At 40.1% G+C, this 14,695-nt stretch overlaps 1 protein-coding gene across 1 annotated transcript in view; it reads left to right on the forward strand.

Annotated features, from left to right (window-relative positions):
* The window catches only part of LOC121512402 (gamma-aminobutyric acid receptor subunit gamma-3), a 135,591-nt gene that overhangs the window by 97,116 nt on the left and 23,780 nt on the right, over positions 1 to 14,695 (forward strand). The window contains exon 5 of the mRNA XM_041791659.1: positions 2,541 to 2,623. Within this exon, the coding sequence (XP_041647593.1) occupies positions 2,541 to 2,623 (83 nt within the window). The remainder of the gene's footprint in view (positions 1 to 2,540; positions 2,624 to 14,695) is intronic.

Raw genomic sequence — 14,695 nt, forward strand, 5'->3', positions numbered from 1 at the left:
ATTAGTATGGCACATAAAACTAAACATGCATACATAACACGAGGCTCATGCACAAAACTCAAAAGGTGTGGCCGTGGCAGCTAATCAAACTTTGATGTCCCAAAGTGGCACAGAAACAGACTTTGTTTCAAATAAACAAGAGCAACTTCTGTAAACTTGACCAAATCTGCCACAAAATTGGTTTGATAAGTGTTCCCATGGTATGTATTTTCAAGCCCACAGATCTGACACTAAATCTGTTGCCATGGTGACCCATTAGTCACAATGAAAGAGGAGGCAGTCTAGTTAAGGGTTTTGAAGAGCCCCAAAGGGCTTATACTGCCAAGAAAATGGTGGGAATAAGCAGAGTGGAAAAAATTAAAAGTAACATATGGGTTTGGTTGTGGGCGTGGCTCAATGGCTTAGTGGTGCCCCCCATAATTTGTTTTAAAAATCAGCCCCCTCACCACATACAACCTAAATATTTGAAATTTTGTACACATATTCAGCAGAACAGGACCTACAAAAAGCCTTTTGACTCTTGTCACCAAATCAACAGGAAGTCTGAGATTTTGAATTTAAACCCCCCACCCCCCGCCCAAAAAAAAAAAGAAAAGAAAAATGAAAATAAATTGAAAACTGAAACTATTTCCAGGGATCCTTCTAGAATTACCTTCAGGGAATGTTCTGATTCTATTGAAATTTGATCTGCAGGTAGAAGATTTGCTGCTTTGTTTGGCAGAATACAACTCAGCTGTTACACAGGGCATGGCTGCAAACTGACTTAGTGCCGTCATAACTGGAAATATTTCATATTTCAATGAGCTACCTAAGACAAAGCTATTAGCAGCTATTCCACAAACCTGTTGGGCACGAAACCTCGAGGTGCATGAAGGTGCGAGGCCCCGATCAGTGCTGCTTGCAGCCCTAGTTAATCCATGGTTTTGGTCATCATCTAGATGTTTTTAGCATATTTTTTTTTTGAGTGCATTACAGCCACTTGTCATCAGATGAAGAAAGCAGGAGAAAACTGTGAGCAAGCTTATTAATTACCTTTGTTTCTGTACCCTTGAAAAAGGTAACCATTTACTAAGGGAGTAATATGATGAAAACAATGGATAAAAGGTCAGACTGAGTCTTGAAAACTTGAACAAGAGTTTTGAAGGCTGTTGAAATGTGTTTCTTTCCAGGTGAATGTCTCTTTGTAACATTTATTTTCACCAAATGACCATGAGCAGAATTCCAAGAAGCAATTTATAGAAAAAGAAGCATAGTTCAGGTTCTTTCTCTAAACCGATCCACGTGGCATACAGGAGGAGAGCAGCCTGCAGGGTTAGAGACATGTAGAGATGTTAACACTCACAGCTGCATCACTTTAACTGATTACAGTCCCTCAGTCTCGATGCAAAGATTATAAAGTGATTGTGTTTTTATAAGAATTACGTGTGCACTAATTTATTCATATGTACATTTACATAATACGCATAAGATTCAAAGAGTTACTCTGATGCCAATCAAGAGTCACAGAGCAATCTGATGACCACATAACAGTCACAGAGTCAATCTGATGACCACTGAACAGTCACAGAGTTATTCTGATGACCACTCAACAGTCACAGAGTCACTTTGATGACCACTCAACAGTCACAGAGTCACTCTGATGACATCTCAACAGTCACAGAGTCACTCTGATGACCACTCAGCAGTCACAGAGTCACTCTGATGACCACTCAACAGTCACAGAGTCAATTTGATGACCACTCAACAGTCACAGAGTTACTCTGATGACCACTCAACAGTCACAGAGTCACTCTGATGACCACTCAACAGTCACAGAGTCAATTTGATGACCACTCAACAGTCACAGAGTCACTCTGATGACCACTCAACAGTCACAGAGTTACTCTGATGACCACTCAACAGTCACACAGTCACTCTGATGACCACTCAACAGTCACAGAGTCACTCTGATGACCACTCAACAGTCACAGAGTCACTCTGATGACTACTCAACAGTCACAGAGTCACTTTAATGACCACTCAACAGTCACAGAGTTACTCTGTTGACCACTCAATAGTCACAGAGTCACTCTGATGACTACCCATCAGTCATGGAGTTACCCTAGAGTTACACTGATAACTACTAGACAGTCAGAGAGTGCCAGAAATAGAACTATAATTTAACAAGTACTTAAAGCCTAACCTTATATGCACACATGCCCTTATTAATCTTATTACTCTACTAATTAATCTGTTCACTGTAACTCAAATAATGTAAGAAGGTTATTCAAGGTAAACTGCCTCACTTCATATGCACACTTGAATTAAACAGCTATCTTAACTTGTCTTACCTACCTGCCCACATTCTTTAAATGTAAGCAACGCCTCGTGTCATGTGTCTGTAAGCTGCTACTAGGTACCTTGAATTTGTCTGTCTAACAAACAAAGATAAGAAAAGCTTTGAAAGGTGTGTAAATGTGTTGTAGGTCTGTTATAATGTTATGTGTTATATGAAGTAAACAGATTTATCACCAACTAATTCTTTGATGGTTTCTTTTCAGATTAACGATAAATGCAGAATGTCAGCTACAGCTGCACAACTTCCCAATGGACGAGCACTCCTGTCCACTCATCTTTTCCAGTTGTAAGTACACATTTGTTCAATATAATATTCTTTATATTGTTAGTGGGATTCTGCCACAATAGTGTGTCCTTTTATGAAAAAAAAAAACAAAAAACAAAAGCTGTTATATTGCTCAAACTATAACTACTGCCTGGTGGTTTTATGCCTTCCAGTTGCTGGCATTGAAAGTCCAGTGGTGGGTCAAAAAGAAGGGCTGGGGTGTTTTTTGTGGTACAAGAGCTGACCATGGGGCCTAATGAAATTTACCTCCATATTCTAACTGGTTCATCATGAGTGAGAGTGAAAAAATGTGCAAAGTTTGAAGGAAATTCCTTGAAGCAAACTTCAGATATTGAGTTCACAGTCAAGGGATACACATGAACCCAATGTGTTAAACCATTGACTCTTGATATTTGATCAGTTCATTCATTAGCGTTAGAGGAGATGTGTGCAAAAATCCATCAACACATTCTTCTGTTTCCACACGTAAATGCAAGAGGGGTACACAACTTGACCTCCAAAATGTAATTACTTTATCCCTATGTCAAGATGAGCAGTTTTGCAAATGTTGAAGCAAATTCCTCAAACCCCTCTAATGATTTTGTGTTTTAAAGTATGGCCTGAAAAGCAAGGGATGAACATAAGACCAAAGAGCTTGACCTATGACCTATAACTATGGGTGTTATGATCCATCACTGTGGTTCAATACATAGTGGTTGATCAATTATCCAATCAGATTGAAGAAAGAAAATTTGGAAAACAATCTACACCGTCATCTTTAAGCTATGCTTTTATTTTGAAATACCTCCAGCATGCCTGTTTACAGTTTCCTGCCAAGCGACATGCCATCCTGAAACCAATAGTAGTTACTAAAAGCTAGCGGCTAAGTTTGAGAGGTTGGGAGGATATTCAGACATAGACTACATCAGGACAGCCTTTTGACCATTTTTTCCTATGTTGTTTCTATTTTTTTATTTGTATATAATGCCAAATAAGATTATTTATGTATAAATGACTGCAGTAGTGCAAGTGGTGTCTGATACAGGCTCTGCAGCTAAACAAAGAAGTCTGCTGTTGCTTATGCATTGTTTGTTGTCTCTTGTCAGCAGTACTGGGGGTAACGCGTTACAAGTGATCTTTTAGAGTATTACGATTACTTTTTTGTTGTAACGTGACATAACAATGTTATCTTTGCAAGTCAAATAGGCTGTTATTTGTTTCCATTGTAAATAAAGTAATACATAACTGAGAGAAAAACCACCTACTTTCCTTTATCTTCTAAAAGAGAAAAGATTAAGCTCCACGAAGTGCCTGCACTGTTTCTGTCCTTCCTGTTGGCATTTAGCAGCATGCTAAATGTTCTGGGGGTCTTCCCCCAGAACATTTTCAATTAAGTAGATGCCATTTCCTGTATTCTAGTGCATTTTAACACCATATTAGCACCAGATAATCCAAACTGGTTCTGTGAGATATAGTTCTGACTCAATATAGATCAAAAAAGGGCCCAACATGAAAGTCATTGCAACAGTAATGTTTCATAGTATTACTTGGTCCTAATGGTCTTCTGGAGTGTGTTTTTCCACCCAAGAGGGCAGTTTAGTGTTTTTTTTCCACCCAAGAGGGCAGTTTAGTGTGTTTTGCCAATGAGGAGGGTACTCAAACACACCTTTTTGCCACCCAAGTGGGCAGTTTATCATGTTTTAACCAGCTAAGGGGGCAGTTTAGTGTTTTTTTTCCACCCAAGAGGGCAGTTTAGTGTGTTTTGCCAATGAGGAGGGTACTCAAACACACCTTTTTGCCACCCAAGTGGGCAGTTTATCATGTTTTAACCAGCTAAGGGGGCAGTTTAGTGTTTTTTTTCCACCCAAGAGGGCAGTTTAGTGTGTTTTGCCAACCAGTAGGGCACTTTAGCACACGCTTTGGCTCCCAAGGGCACTTGAGCATGTGTTTTAGGTCCCAAGAGGGCACTTGAGCATGTGTTTTAGGTCCCAAGAGGGCACTTGAGCATGTGTTTTAGGTCCCAAGAGGGCACTTTAGCACATGTTTTGGCCTCAAAGAGGACACTTTAGCGTGTGTTTTGACTTCAAAGAGGGCATTTTAGCGTGCGTTTTTCAAAAATTGGGCCATGAGGGGGGGCGACAGCACAGAGCAAACTAGCCAGGAGACAAAAAAAGAAAGTTAAAGCAGTATTTGTATGATGAAATTAGTGAATAAGTGCAAATGATGGCCAATAATGGCAAGGGATGCCAAGTGGAATCATTAACTGCTGCATCACTGCTGCATCTTAATCTTAAAGCTGACAAGTAATTTAAAGAAGTATAAAATAACAAATGCTTTAGATTAGAATAATGATTTTAATACATTTACATAGAGATTGAACAAAAATGAGGAAAGATCAAGCTCTGATAAAATATGTAGAAATGTTTATGCTATGCTGCAGTTTATAATGCAGCCTTATTGCTTAGTGTTGGGTGTTTCCATAAATAGTTTAAACAAAAAATATGATTGTTAATGTCAAAGTGTTCCACAGTTGATAAATTGCTTATAATGATGTACCGTTGAGTCTGTTTTGCAAAGTTCAAATTGCAATTATAAATAATTTATGGGTTCCTGGCACTGTCAGGTACCATTGGAAAGCAACATGTTGTCTCTACGTTCAGGCAACTTTACCCGTAACTATGGCAACATTTGAAAACAGTCTGAGCTGGCAGAGATTCACACAGAGGTGTCTGCAGGACTATAAGAGGAAAACAAGTACAGTTAACTCAAGTATTCATGCTTTGAAGTACTTTGCACAAAGTAGACTGCACAGTGTCCTCCAGTTGAATAGAAAAGTATGAAGGTACACAAATCAATGAAAAAGTCCATATAGACCATTTTCTGTTTTTGCACAGTGATGATTTTGTTGGCAGAGCCTCACTGGCTGCAGAAAGTTAGCCAGTGGTAGCTTGTGGTTGATTACATCAGAAAGTTATGGACAATTTCAATTGACTGGTAACAGAGGAAGTTTTCTTACAGTGACAAGCCATCTCTTAACATGAGCTGAGGTTCCCTGAGCTGTACTCATTGTCAGCTGAGTGAGTCAACAATCCAACTACAGTGTAAAGACAAAAGTATTTGTGCCTAACTATTACAACAGTAGGGATTGTAATGACATTGTATTCAAATACATTTAATTCAATATGGAGCTGATCCACTTTTGCAGCTATAACAGCCTCCACTCTTCTTGGAAGGGTTTTCACAAGATTCAGGAGTGTTAATGTGGCAATTTGTGCCCATTTATTCTGTAGAGCATTAGTCACTGATGTTGGATGAGAAGGCCTGGCTCATAATCTCTGTTCCAGTTCATCCTAAAAGTTGTTCAGTGAGGTTGAGGTCAGGGTTCTGTGGGGGCCAGTCAAGTTCTTCCACACCAAACTCATTAAATCATGTCTTTATAGTCCTTGCTTTGAGCACCGGTGTACAGTCATGTTGGAACAGAAAAGTGCCTTCTCCTAAATTGTTCCCACAAAGTTGGAAGCATAGCATTGTCCAAAATGTCTTGGTATGTCTTGCCGAGGCATTAAGGTTGATCTTCACTGAAAGATAAGGGGCCTAGCCCAAACCCTGAAAATCAGTCCCATACCACTATCTCTCCTCCACTAAACTTCACAGTTGGCACATTGCAGTCAGGCAGGTAATGTTCTCCCTAATCTGACTGCCAACAGAGAAGCATTATTTGTCACTCCACAGAACACGTTTCCACTACTCCACAGTTCAGTGCTGGTGTGCTTCACAACACTCCATCCGATGCTTGGCACTGGACTTGCATGCAGCTGCTCAGCTATGAAAACCCATTTCCCTCAAGCTCACAGTTTGCATTAATGCCAGTGGAAGTTCTGAACTCTTCAGCTATGGAATCAGCAGAGTGATTGCGACTTTAAAGCACCATGCACCTTAGTAGTTGTTGACCCCACTCTGTGATTTTACATGGTCTTCTACTTCATGGCTGAGTTACCGTTGTTCCTACGTGCTTCCACTTTCCAGTTGACTTTGGAATACCCAGTGGGGATGAAATTTCACAAACCATCGTCTTGCAAAGGTGGTATCCATCACAGTGCCACATTTAAAGTCACTGAGCTCTTCAGAATGACCCATTTTATATCACTAATGTTTGCAAATGGAGACTGCATGACTAGGTGTTAAGGTCTGATTTAAACAACTGAATTTAATAGTTAACAAGTGTGTCCAAATACTTTTTTCCAGATTGTGTACAGTGACTGGGCATCCTCATAATTCATGTGGAAACCATAGAATGTAATAAATACTGGATGAGGCTGAGTGGAACCAGCCATTTGTCTTCTAAAGGGGGCTTTTGAGTCCAATCCATAGCTACCACCATATTAAAAGAAGCTGTGATAAATTAACTTCAACTGAGAAAAAGACAAAGAGGTTGAACTGAGTTGGGATGACTTAGGATGGTGGTGCTCCCTTATGTTTTCAACCAAAACATGTTGACAGAATTCACTAACTGAAATCAAGCTTATTTGGTGTTTGAATGTGACATTTCAGGGTTGTTAGTCTATACAGCACAACATGGTTAGGTATCCTGAAAAGGAAACATGCTGTGTTGTTGATGTTTTCTGCTCACACATCTATTACTAACATTACAGACTGATATAAAGAGGTGAGACCTTGAACCTTGTACAGCACACTGAAGCGTAGAGCCCGCTCACAGAACTGCTTCCTTACTAAAGGAAATCATCAGACTATACACTGGTTTCTATGGCGACGTCTGTATTTTCTGATTAAGTCAGATTTGCTTATCTTTATTAGCCATCATGCCTCAGGGGATTGGGAATAATCAGCAGAGTCGATGCAAATATGAAGCAGAGTTTAAAAGAGCAGAGAACAGGCTGGGAAGATGATTAGAAAACTACAGCCAGTTTAACAGGTTAGTTTCTCTGCTAAAATATAAGCAATTACAATCTGATAAAAGCACTGTGAAAAATATATTTGTCACACTTTAATGTTTCATATCATTAAACACATTTTTAATATTAGATGAATATAATCTGAGGGAAAAAAGCCACCCAAACCTACCTGGCCTTATGTGAGAAAGTAATTGTCCCTTAAACCTAAACCCTGGTTGTGCCTTCTTGGTGGCAACAACTGCAAGCAAACGTTTGCGATAACTTGCAATGAGTCTTCCGCATTTTTGTGGAGGAATTGTGGCCCTTTTTTATTTTCTTTTTTTGCAGAATTGTTTTCATTCAGCCATATTTTAGTGTTTTCAAGCTCGAATAGCCTGTTTCAGGTAATGCCACAGCATCTCAATCACATTTGAGTCAGACTCTGACTAGACCACTCCAAAACGTTCATTTATTTTTTAAGCTATTCAGAGGTGGACTTGCTGGTGTCTTGAATCATTGTTGCTTGCACTTGAGTTTGATGTCAGAAACTAATGGCCTGGTATTCTCCTTCAGGATTATCTGGTAGAGAGCAGAATTCATTGTTCCATCAATTTTGAAAAGTCAAACAGGTCTTGAAGCAGCAAAGCAGCCCCAAATTATCACACTACCACCATGTTTAACTGTTGGTATGATGTTCTTTTTTATGAAATGCTATGTTAGTTTGACAACAAATTTAATGGGATGCTCACCTTCCAAAAAGTTCAACTTTTATCTCTTCAGTCCACAGAACATTTACCCAAAAGTCTTGAGGATCATCAGGATGTTTTTTGACAAATATGAGATGAGCTTTTGTGTTCTTTTTTGTCAGCAGTGGTTTCCGCCCAGGAACTCTCCCATGGAGGCCATTTTCACCCAGTCTCTTTCTTATTGTTGAATCATAAACACTGACCTTAACTGAGTCAAGTGAGGCCTGCAGGTCTTTAGATGTGGTTCTGGGTTCTTTTGTGACCTCCTGGATGAGTCGTCGATGCGCTCTTGGAGTCATTTTGGTAGGTCAACCACTGTTCCAAATTTTCTACATTTGTGAATAATGGCTCTCACCATGGTTCACTGGAGTCCCAAACCCTTAGAAATGGCTTTGTAACCCTTTTCAGAGTGATAGATGTCAATGGAAATGTTTCTCATCTGTTCTTGAATTTCATTAGATGGTGCCATGATGTTTTACTTTTGAGATCTTTTAGCCTACTTGACTTAGTGAGACTGGTTCTATGTAAGGGATTTCTGGATTTAACAGGCCTGGCTTTAATCAGGCCTGGGCGTGGCTAGTGAAACTGAACTCACCTTTCCAATGAGTTATTTCATGATTTAACAAGGGGAGCATTTACTATTTCACATATACTATTTCATGCTTCGGCATGAATTTGTGATAGCAAGAGTTTTATCCAACAACAAGCTCCACCGTTCATAACCTACATCTGCTCCGACCTGTTGAGCTCAGGTTACTATAAGAGCTATGCATGTCTACCTCATTCTGTCTTGCCACTCTGATTGGCCCGTACTGAATGTGATAGACAGAAGTCCTGCTTTGCTTTAGGAGTATAGGAGTTTTCAGATAAATGTCAAGTATATCCTATGCAATTGATAAATGAAACAGTCTATCTGGCATGTCAGGTTTGTGTCTCGCCACGCCCTTATTAACAGTGTTTGAGTCACAATGATTCAAACACTATTAACTAATCAATGAAGTCAGACATTACTTGATAATAATTCATTGATAATTTGTGGACTCGCCTCTGTCTGTCTGTATAAGGAAGCTGGAGCACATGATGGCCAGGGTTTATGAAGTCAGGAAGACTCTGATTTGCAGTAACAAATGTCCAACCATATTTGACCAGGCTCTGGTTGTACGTGAAAAGAACAGTCTGTGCAGAGAGAAATATGCAGTGTACTGCCAGTATTGCAGCACCGGAACCAATCTACTGTCTTGTGGGGGCGATTTGGTGTTTAACTTATTTCTCTCACACACTTATCTGTGTACAAGAGAAGATAACATTCCTTCAGTCCAAATCTATTCTTGCATCTGAAGTTGCTGTGAACAATGATAAGCCCAGGGAAAGGAAGTGGCCTTGATGGAGCAGATGGAAAACAGGCTCTTGTCTCCATTGACTCGAACTGTGAATGAAGTTTGTAAGGTTTCTGCTGAGTTGGGAGTAAACCGTGTTTAAGTGCCAGTTTAAAAAAGGAAGCAGCTTGAATATTTTTTGGAGCTCAGAATACATGCGAGAAATCAGTGATAGTTTCTTGTGTTTGGCAACATTACTTTCAAAGATAAGTCATTACTTTATAAAACTGTTACCCTTATAAATCAGTTATTGTTTGTGACTGAGTCACAATCTGACAGTTAAGAGTAAAATAGTAAAAGGTACATTGATGTGAAAAAGTATTTTCCCTCTTCCTGATTTCTGTTTTTGCATAAATGTGTCACACTTTAATGTTTCACATCATCAAACAAATTTTAACAGTAGACAGCAATGACTCAAGTAAACACAAAAAATGCAGTTCTTAAATGATGATTTAATTTATTTAGGGAAAAAAGCCACCCAAACCTACCTGATCTTATGAGAAATAGTAATTGCACCCTCTTGTTAAATCATGACTTTACTTTGACTAATCACAATTTTTGTAAAGCTGAGTTCAATTTCAATAGCCAGAGCTGGGTCTGATTACTGCCAGACCTGTTGAATCCAGAAATCTCTTAAATAGAACCACTCTGTCTAAGTCAATTAGGCTAAAAGATCTCAAAAAGCAACACATCATGGCGCCATCTAATGAGATTCAAGAACAGATGAGAAACATTGTCACTGACATCTTTCAGTTCAGAAAGGGTTACAAAGCCACTTGTAAGGGTTTTGGACTCCAGTGAACTGTGCTGAGAGCCATTATCCACAAATGTAGAAAACTTGGAACAGTGGTGAACCTTCTCGGGAGTGGCTAGCTTACCAAAAATACTCCAAGAGCACATCAGCAACTCATCCAGGGGTTCACAGAAGAACTCCGGACAACATCTAAAGAAGTGCAGGCCACACTTGAGTCAGTTAAGGTCAGTGTTGATTAGGGGTGACCTGGAATAGTCAGAGATTCAACGATTTGCTTCGGAGGAGTCTGATTCGACTATGAGCCTCATAGTCGAATGTTGTTATGTAACCAAGATCTACCATTCTGACTACATGGGGCTGCTAAGCCTGAGTTTCCATTAGCCGGCATTTGCCGGTCATTGGCCGGCAAAAAGGGCGGAAGTCCAGCAGATAAAATTATAAGCGGTCAAAATGTCTGGCAGAAAACATGCAAATGACCAGATAAGTAAATACTGAATACTTGCATATTATATTTTGTGTAACCTAGAAGATATGTTGCAAGAATGCGTTAATATAAACTAAAAGTTGCCTAATCTTATTACATCTACTGTCCTGTGGTGCTGGGGTTATCTCCTTTAGACGGCAAGCACATGGCTAATTATGTATGCACGATGACGTCAAAGCTCTGCGCAGGCTCAGTATTGCTGGGGATTATGCAGGGGAAAAGTTTGACCAGAGCTTTCTTGTAAAGCAGAATTTTAGTCTAAGTGAGATTTTCCTGGTTAACCAAAGGCTTAATATCATCAGCAGTATGGAAGGATTTTGTGTCATCGCTGCGAGTAATGGAGAGGCTGAAACAAAGGGAATTGTACAGCTGAGCGTAAACACTGATGCAGCAGCAGAGAGAGAGAGAGAGAGGCCTACACCGAGCAGAGTTGTAGTGGACTTCGATAAACTACCTATGACCAATCCTCAGATAAAGTTGGATTGTAGTCAACACAGAATCACATCGTGCAGAACAGCATGGACCACTTGGAGCTTATAAAGAAGGCTGGAGGTCTTCTCCTGGAAAATTTTAGCATCAACCTTTTGTTTCCAGCTTTCTGAAGTAGGGAAGAAGTGACCTTACTTTAGTTGTACTGTCATCTTGATTTTTTGAGGAATTAATCACTGACAGAGCTGTGTTGGCTACACACCTACCTGCACAAAATAACGACAGAAGAGAGAGAGCTGAGATCAAGCAGTATGAAACATCAATGATTATACTGTCTCAGACATTTTAATAAAGCTGATTCTGTTACCACGATAGCCAATCCTCGTGTGAGGAGTCGGACAGGCTTATTGATAAATTGGCTAAACAGTCAAAGAGCAATAACATTGGCTGTAACAAATGAAACAATGAGATTAGAGCTTTCTCTGGTGGCTGTGATTAGGCTGATCCTGCTGTTTGAGTCTCAGCCTGTGCTGTTAGATGCTGTCTCTTTTATTTATAAAAAGTTCTGTTGTGTTGCCATCAGAAATGTAAACTTTGTACAGAGTGTGTACATATTTTGTGCCCTGTTGGATTAGAAGAATCTAAAGCTGTGCCATATACCAGAGAGGGAGTTCTGTTTAAGATCTACTGTAAATCTGAAGTTATGTTTTCATTTTCAGTCATGAATCTCTGCTCTGCTGTGAAGCAGAAGGGAGGGTATGAGCACAGAACTGTAACACATAGAATACATTCTAGAGCTGTAAGTCTGGGAGGTGAGGAGACCAGTTGCTGGAGTTTTGGGAGAGGAATGTTGTACCATTCTTGACTGATGTAGGATTCTAGGTGTAGGATTCTCAGCAGTCCTGGGCCTTCATTGCTTCATTCCTACATCCAAATATTTTTTATTGGTGAAAGGTCTGGTCTTACCGCTACCGAGGTGCACCTCTACAGAGGAGAAAGCTCCATAGAGGACCGCATAACGTGAACCATGGCGGCTGCAGACATGTCAATACACAACTTTTGTCATTTTTGAAAAGAAAACAACTCACTACTGTTCTTTGTTCTTCTTTTCTTCCCTGAAATGTCAAGTTCCAAAAAAACTAGCGCTTTAGCAGCACCCACACTAATGTCTTCTGCCGTAATTGCATCAGCCTCTTGTTGCTGCTTGCTTATGTCACGACTCCGCCGAGCCTGAAAGTACTGCCCCTCGTCGCTGATTGCTCCTGTCACTTTCTAACAGGGCCAAAACGGTTCAGACGGGAGCTTTGCAAGATGGATTCGCCAGTGAGAAACACAGAAAGGGGCGTAGGCATCTGCTTGCAAGGTTAGGTTTTTAGGGTATTTTTTGTCTTTTAATCCTTACATCTAAATTAAACCAACCCTAAAATGATCAAGATTGCAACGGTTTTACCAGAAATGGTTTAATGTTTGATCATTTTTTTCAGAAATCCACATGCCGGCCATTATTGGTAAATATGATCCATGATAAACACATTTTTATCTGTTCAGTCCTGATTAAATCAACAATTTTCTGTGTCAACTTTCTACTTCCGACTCTTGGAGAATGACATTTGACAATGACGTTTTCTGCACATGTTTTCCACCTATCAGGTTTTAGTGTCCAGTGATGGACAACATGGAAGCCCTAGAAATATATGTTCCAGTTGCTCCTTGTTGCTGGCTGTAGTATAGGTGATAGGGACTGATCTCACAGTTGATACCTAAAATTTATTTACATTTTGAAAGTAATGAAATATACTAATACAATAAGATATGTATTTTAATTTAGTTGATTTGGGCTGCATGGTGGTGCAGGGGTAAATGCTGTTGCCTCACAGTGAGAAGGTCCCTGGTTTGTGCCCTGGTCAGGGATTTTCTGTGCAGAGTTTGCAAGCTGTCCACATGCATGTGTGGGTTCTCTCCGGGTACTCCGGCTTCCTCCCACCGCCAAAGAAGTGCTTGTTAGGTTAATTGGTGACTCTAAATTGGCTGTAGGTGTGACTGTGAGTGTGCCTGGTTGTTTGTCTCTATATGTCAGCCCTGCGATTGACTGGCGACCAGTCCAGGGTATACCCTGCCTCTCGCCCAATGACAGATGGGATAGGCTCCAGCCCCCTGTGACCCCTAATGGGATAAGCGGTGTAGAAAATGAATGGATGGATGCAGTGGCGTGCACAGACATTTTGGGGGGCAGGTGCTCAGTGAAAAATAAGGGCACTTTGTGCGTCATGTGGAACTGCTGGTTGCCTTACTATAGCAGTGTGAGATTTAAAAAAGCTGTAGGTGCCTATAGAATAATAGTAGTTTAGCCTATTTTATAATATAATAGCCTATTTTTAAAGTTTTAATAATAGCCTATTAAGGTAAATACAAGATTACTGCAAGTCCTGTAACATAGAAATAACTTATGGTTGGTACAAAATAATATAATTTGCTAACATAGCTTCATGCCTGATTTAGTACCATCAAACCACTTTGTGTAGTTAAAATAAAATGGGGACAGTTTTTAAGATATTTCAATAAAAATGAGAGGAACAGTTCCACTTTAAAATCTGAGCTTTTAAAGGCCCTAAACAGTTAACATGACTCTGGTCTTGACTCTGACCTGTCATATTCATCTTTCTCTTCCTCCTTGCTGCTGGTGAATGCTTTTATCCAGGAGAGCACAGAGCTGCTTGGCAACTGAGGCTTAGGGGGCAAACAATACATTCGATTCATTTATGCGTTACCTGGCTGGCTGGTGGGGCGGGGGAGGAGGGTTGTGTAGGCTGCAACTGTGCACTGTGCAATGCGCCTCCGTTTGTGTCCGCTCTGTGCGTTAATGTTGACGAAGGAAGAGAGGTGTGTGCAGAGGAGGATGGGGAGGAGGGCATTATTATCACACGCTTTTAATCGTCGAGCATTTATAGATGATCATGTCAACATGGGCCACATACAGTACAATGTAAAACACAAAAAAACAACAAAAAAAACAAACAAATTTTTAAAAGGGCACTTGCTTAGTCCAGAGGGCAACGGGCAGGTGCTATAGCACCACCTAGTGTCTATCTGTGCACGCCATTGGATGGATGAAAGTCTGGCCCCTTAAAGCATCCGTCAAGGCAAAAGATGGCCCTTACACAAATAAAGTTGATGACCCCTGTTGTAGAATTTAGCATTGAGGGATATTTTTCTGAACTTGTTCAAAAATTTGTAGACACAGTTACTCTCTGAAATGCTTCTTTTATACCTAGTCATGTTACTGATCTGTTGATTAGCTGCAAAATTCTCTGGCTAGTTTTCACTTAATTACCAGCCTTTATTGCACTGTCCCTACTTTTTTGAAATGTGTAAGCACTATCAAATTCATTAGCTACTTTGTTTGTGAAATGGT

Source organism: Cheilinus undulatus, linkage group 7 (genome assembly GCF_018320785.1).
Source record: "Cheilinus undulatus linkage group 7, ASM1832078v1, whole genome shotgun sequence".
Lineage (NCBI taxonomy): Eukaryota > Metazoa > Chordata > Actinopteri > Labriformes > Labridae > Cheilinus > Cheilinus undulatus.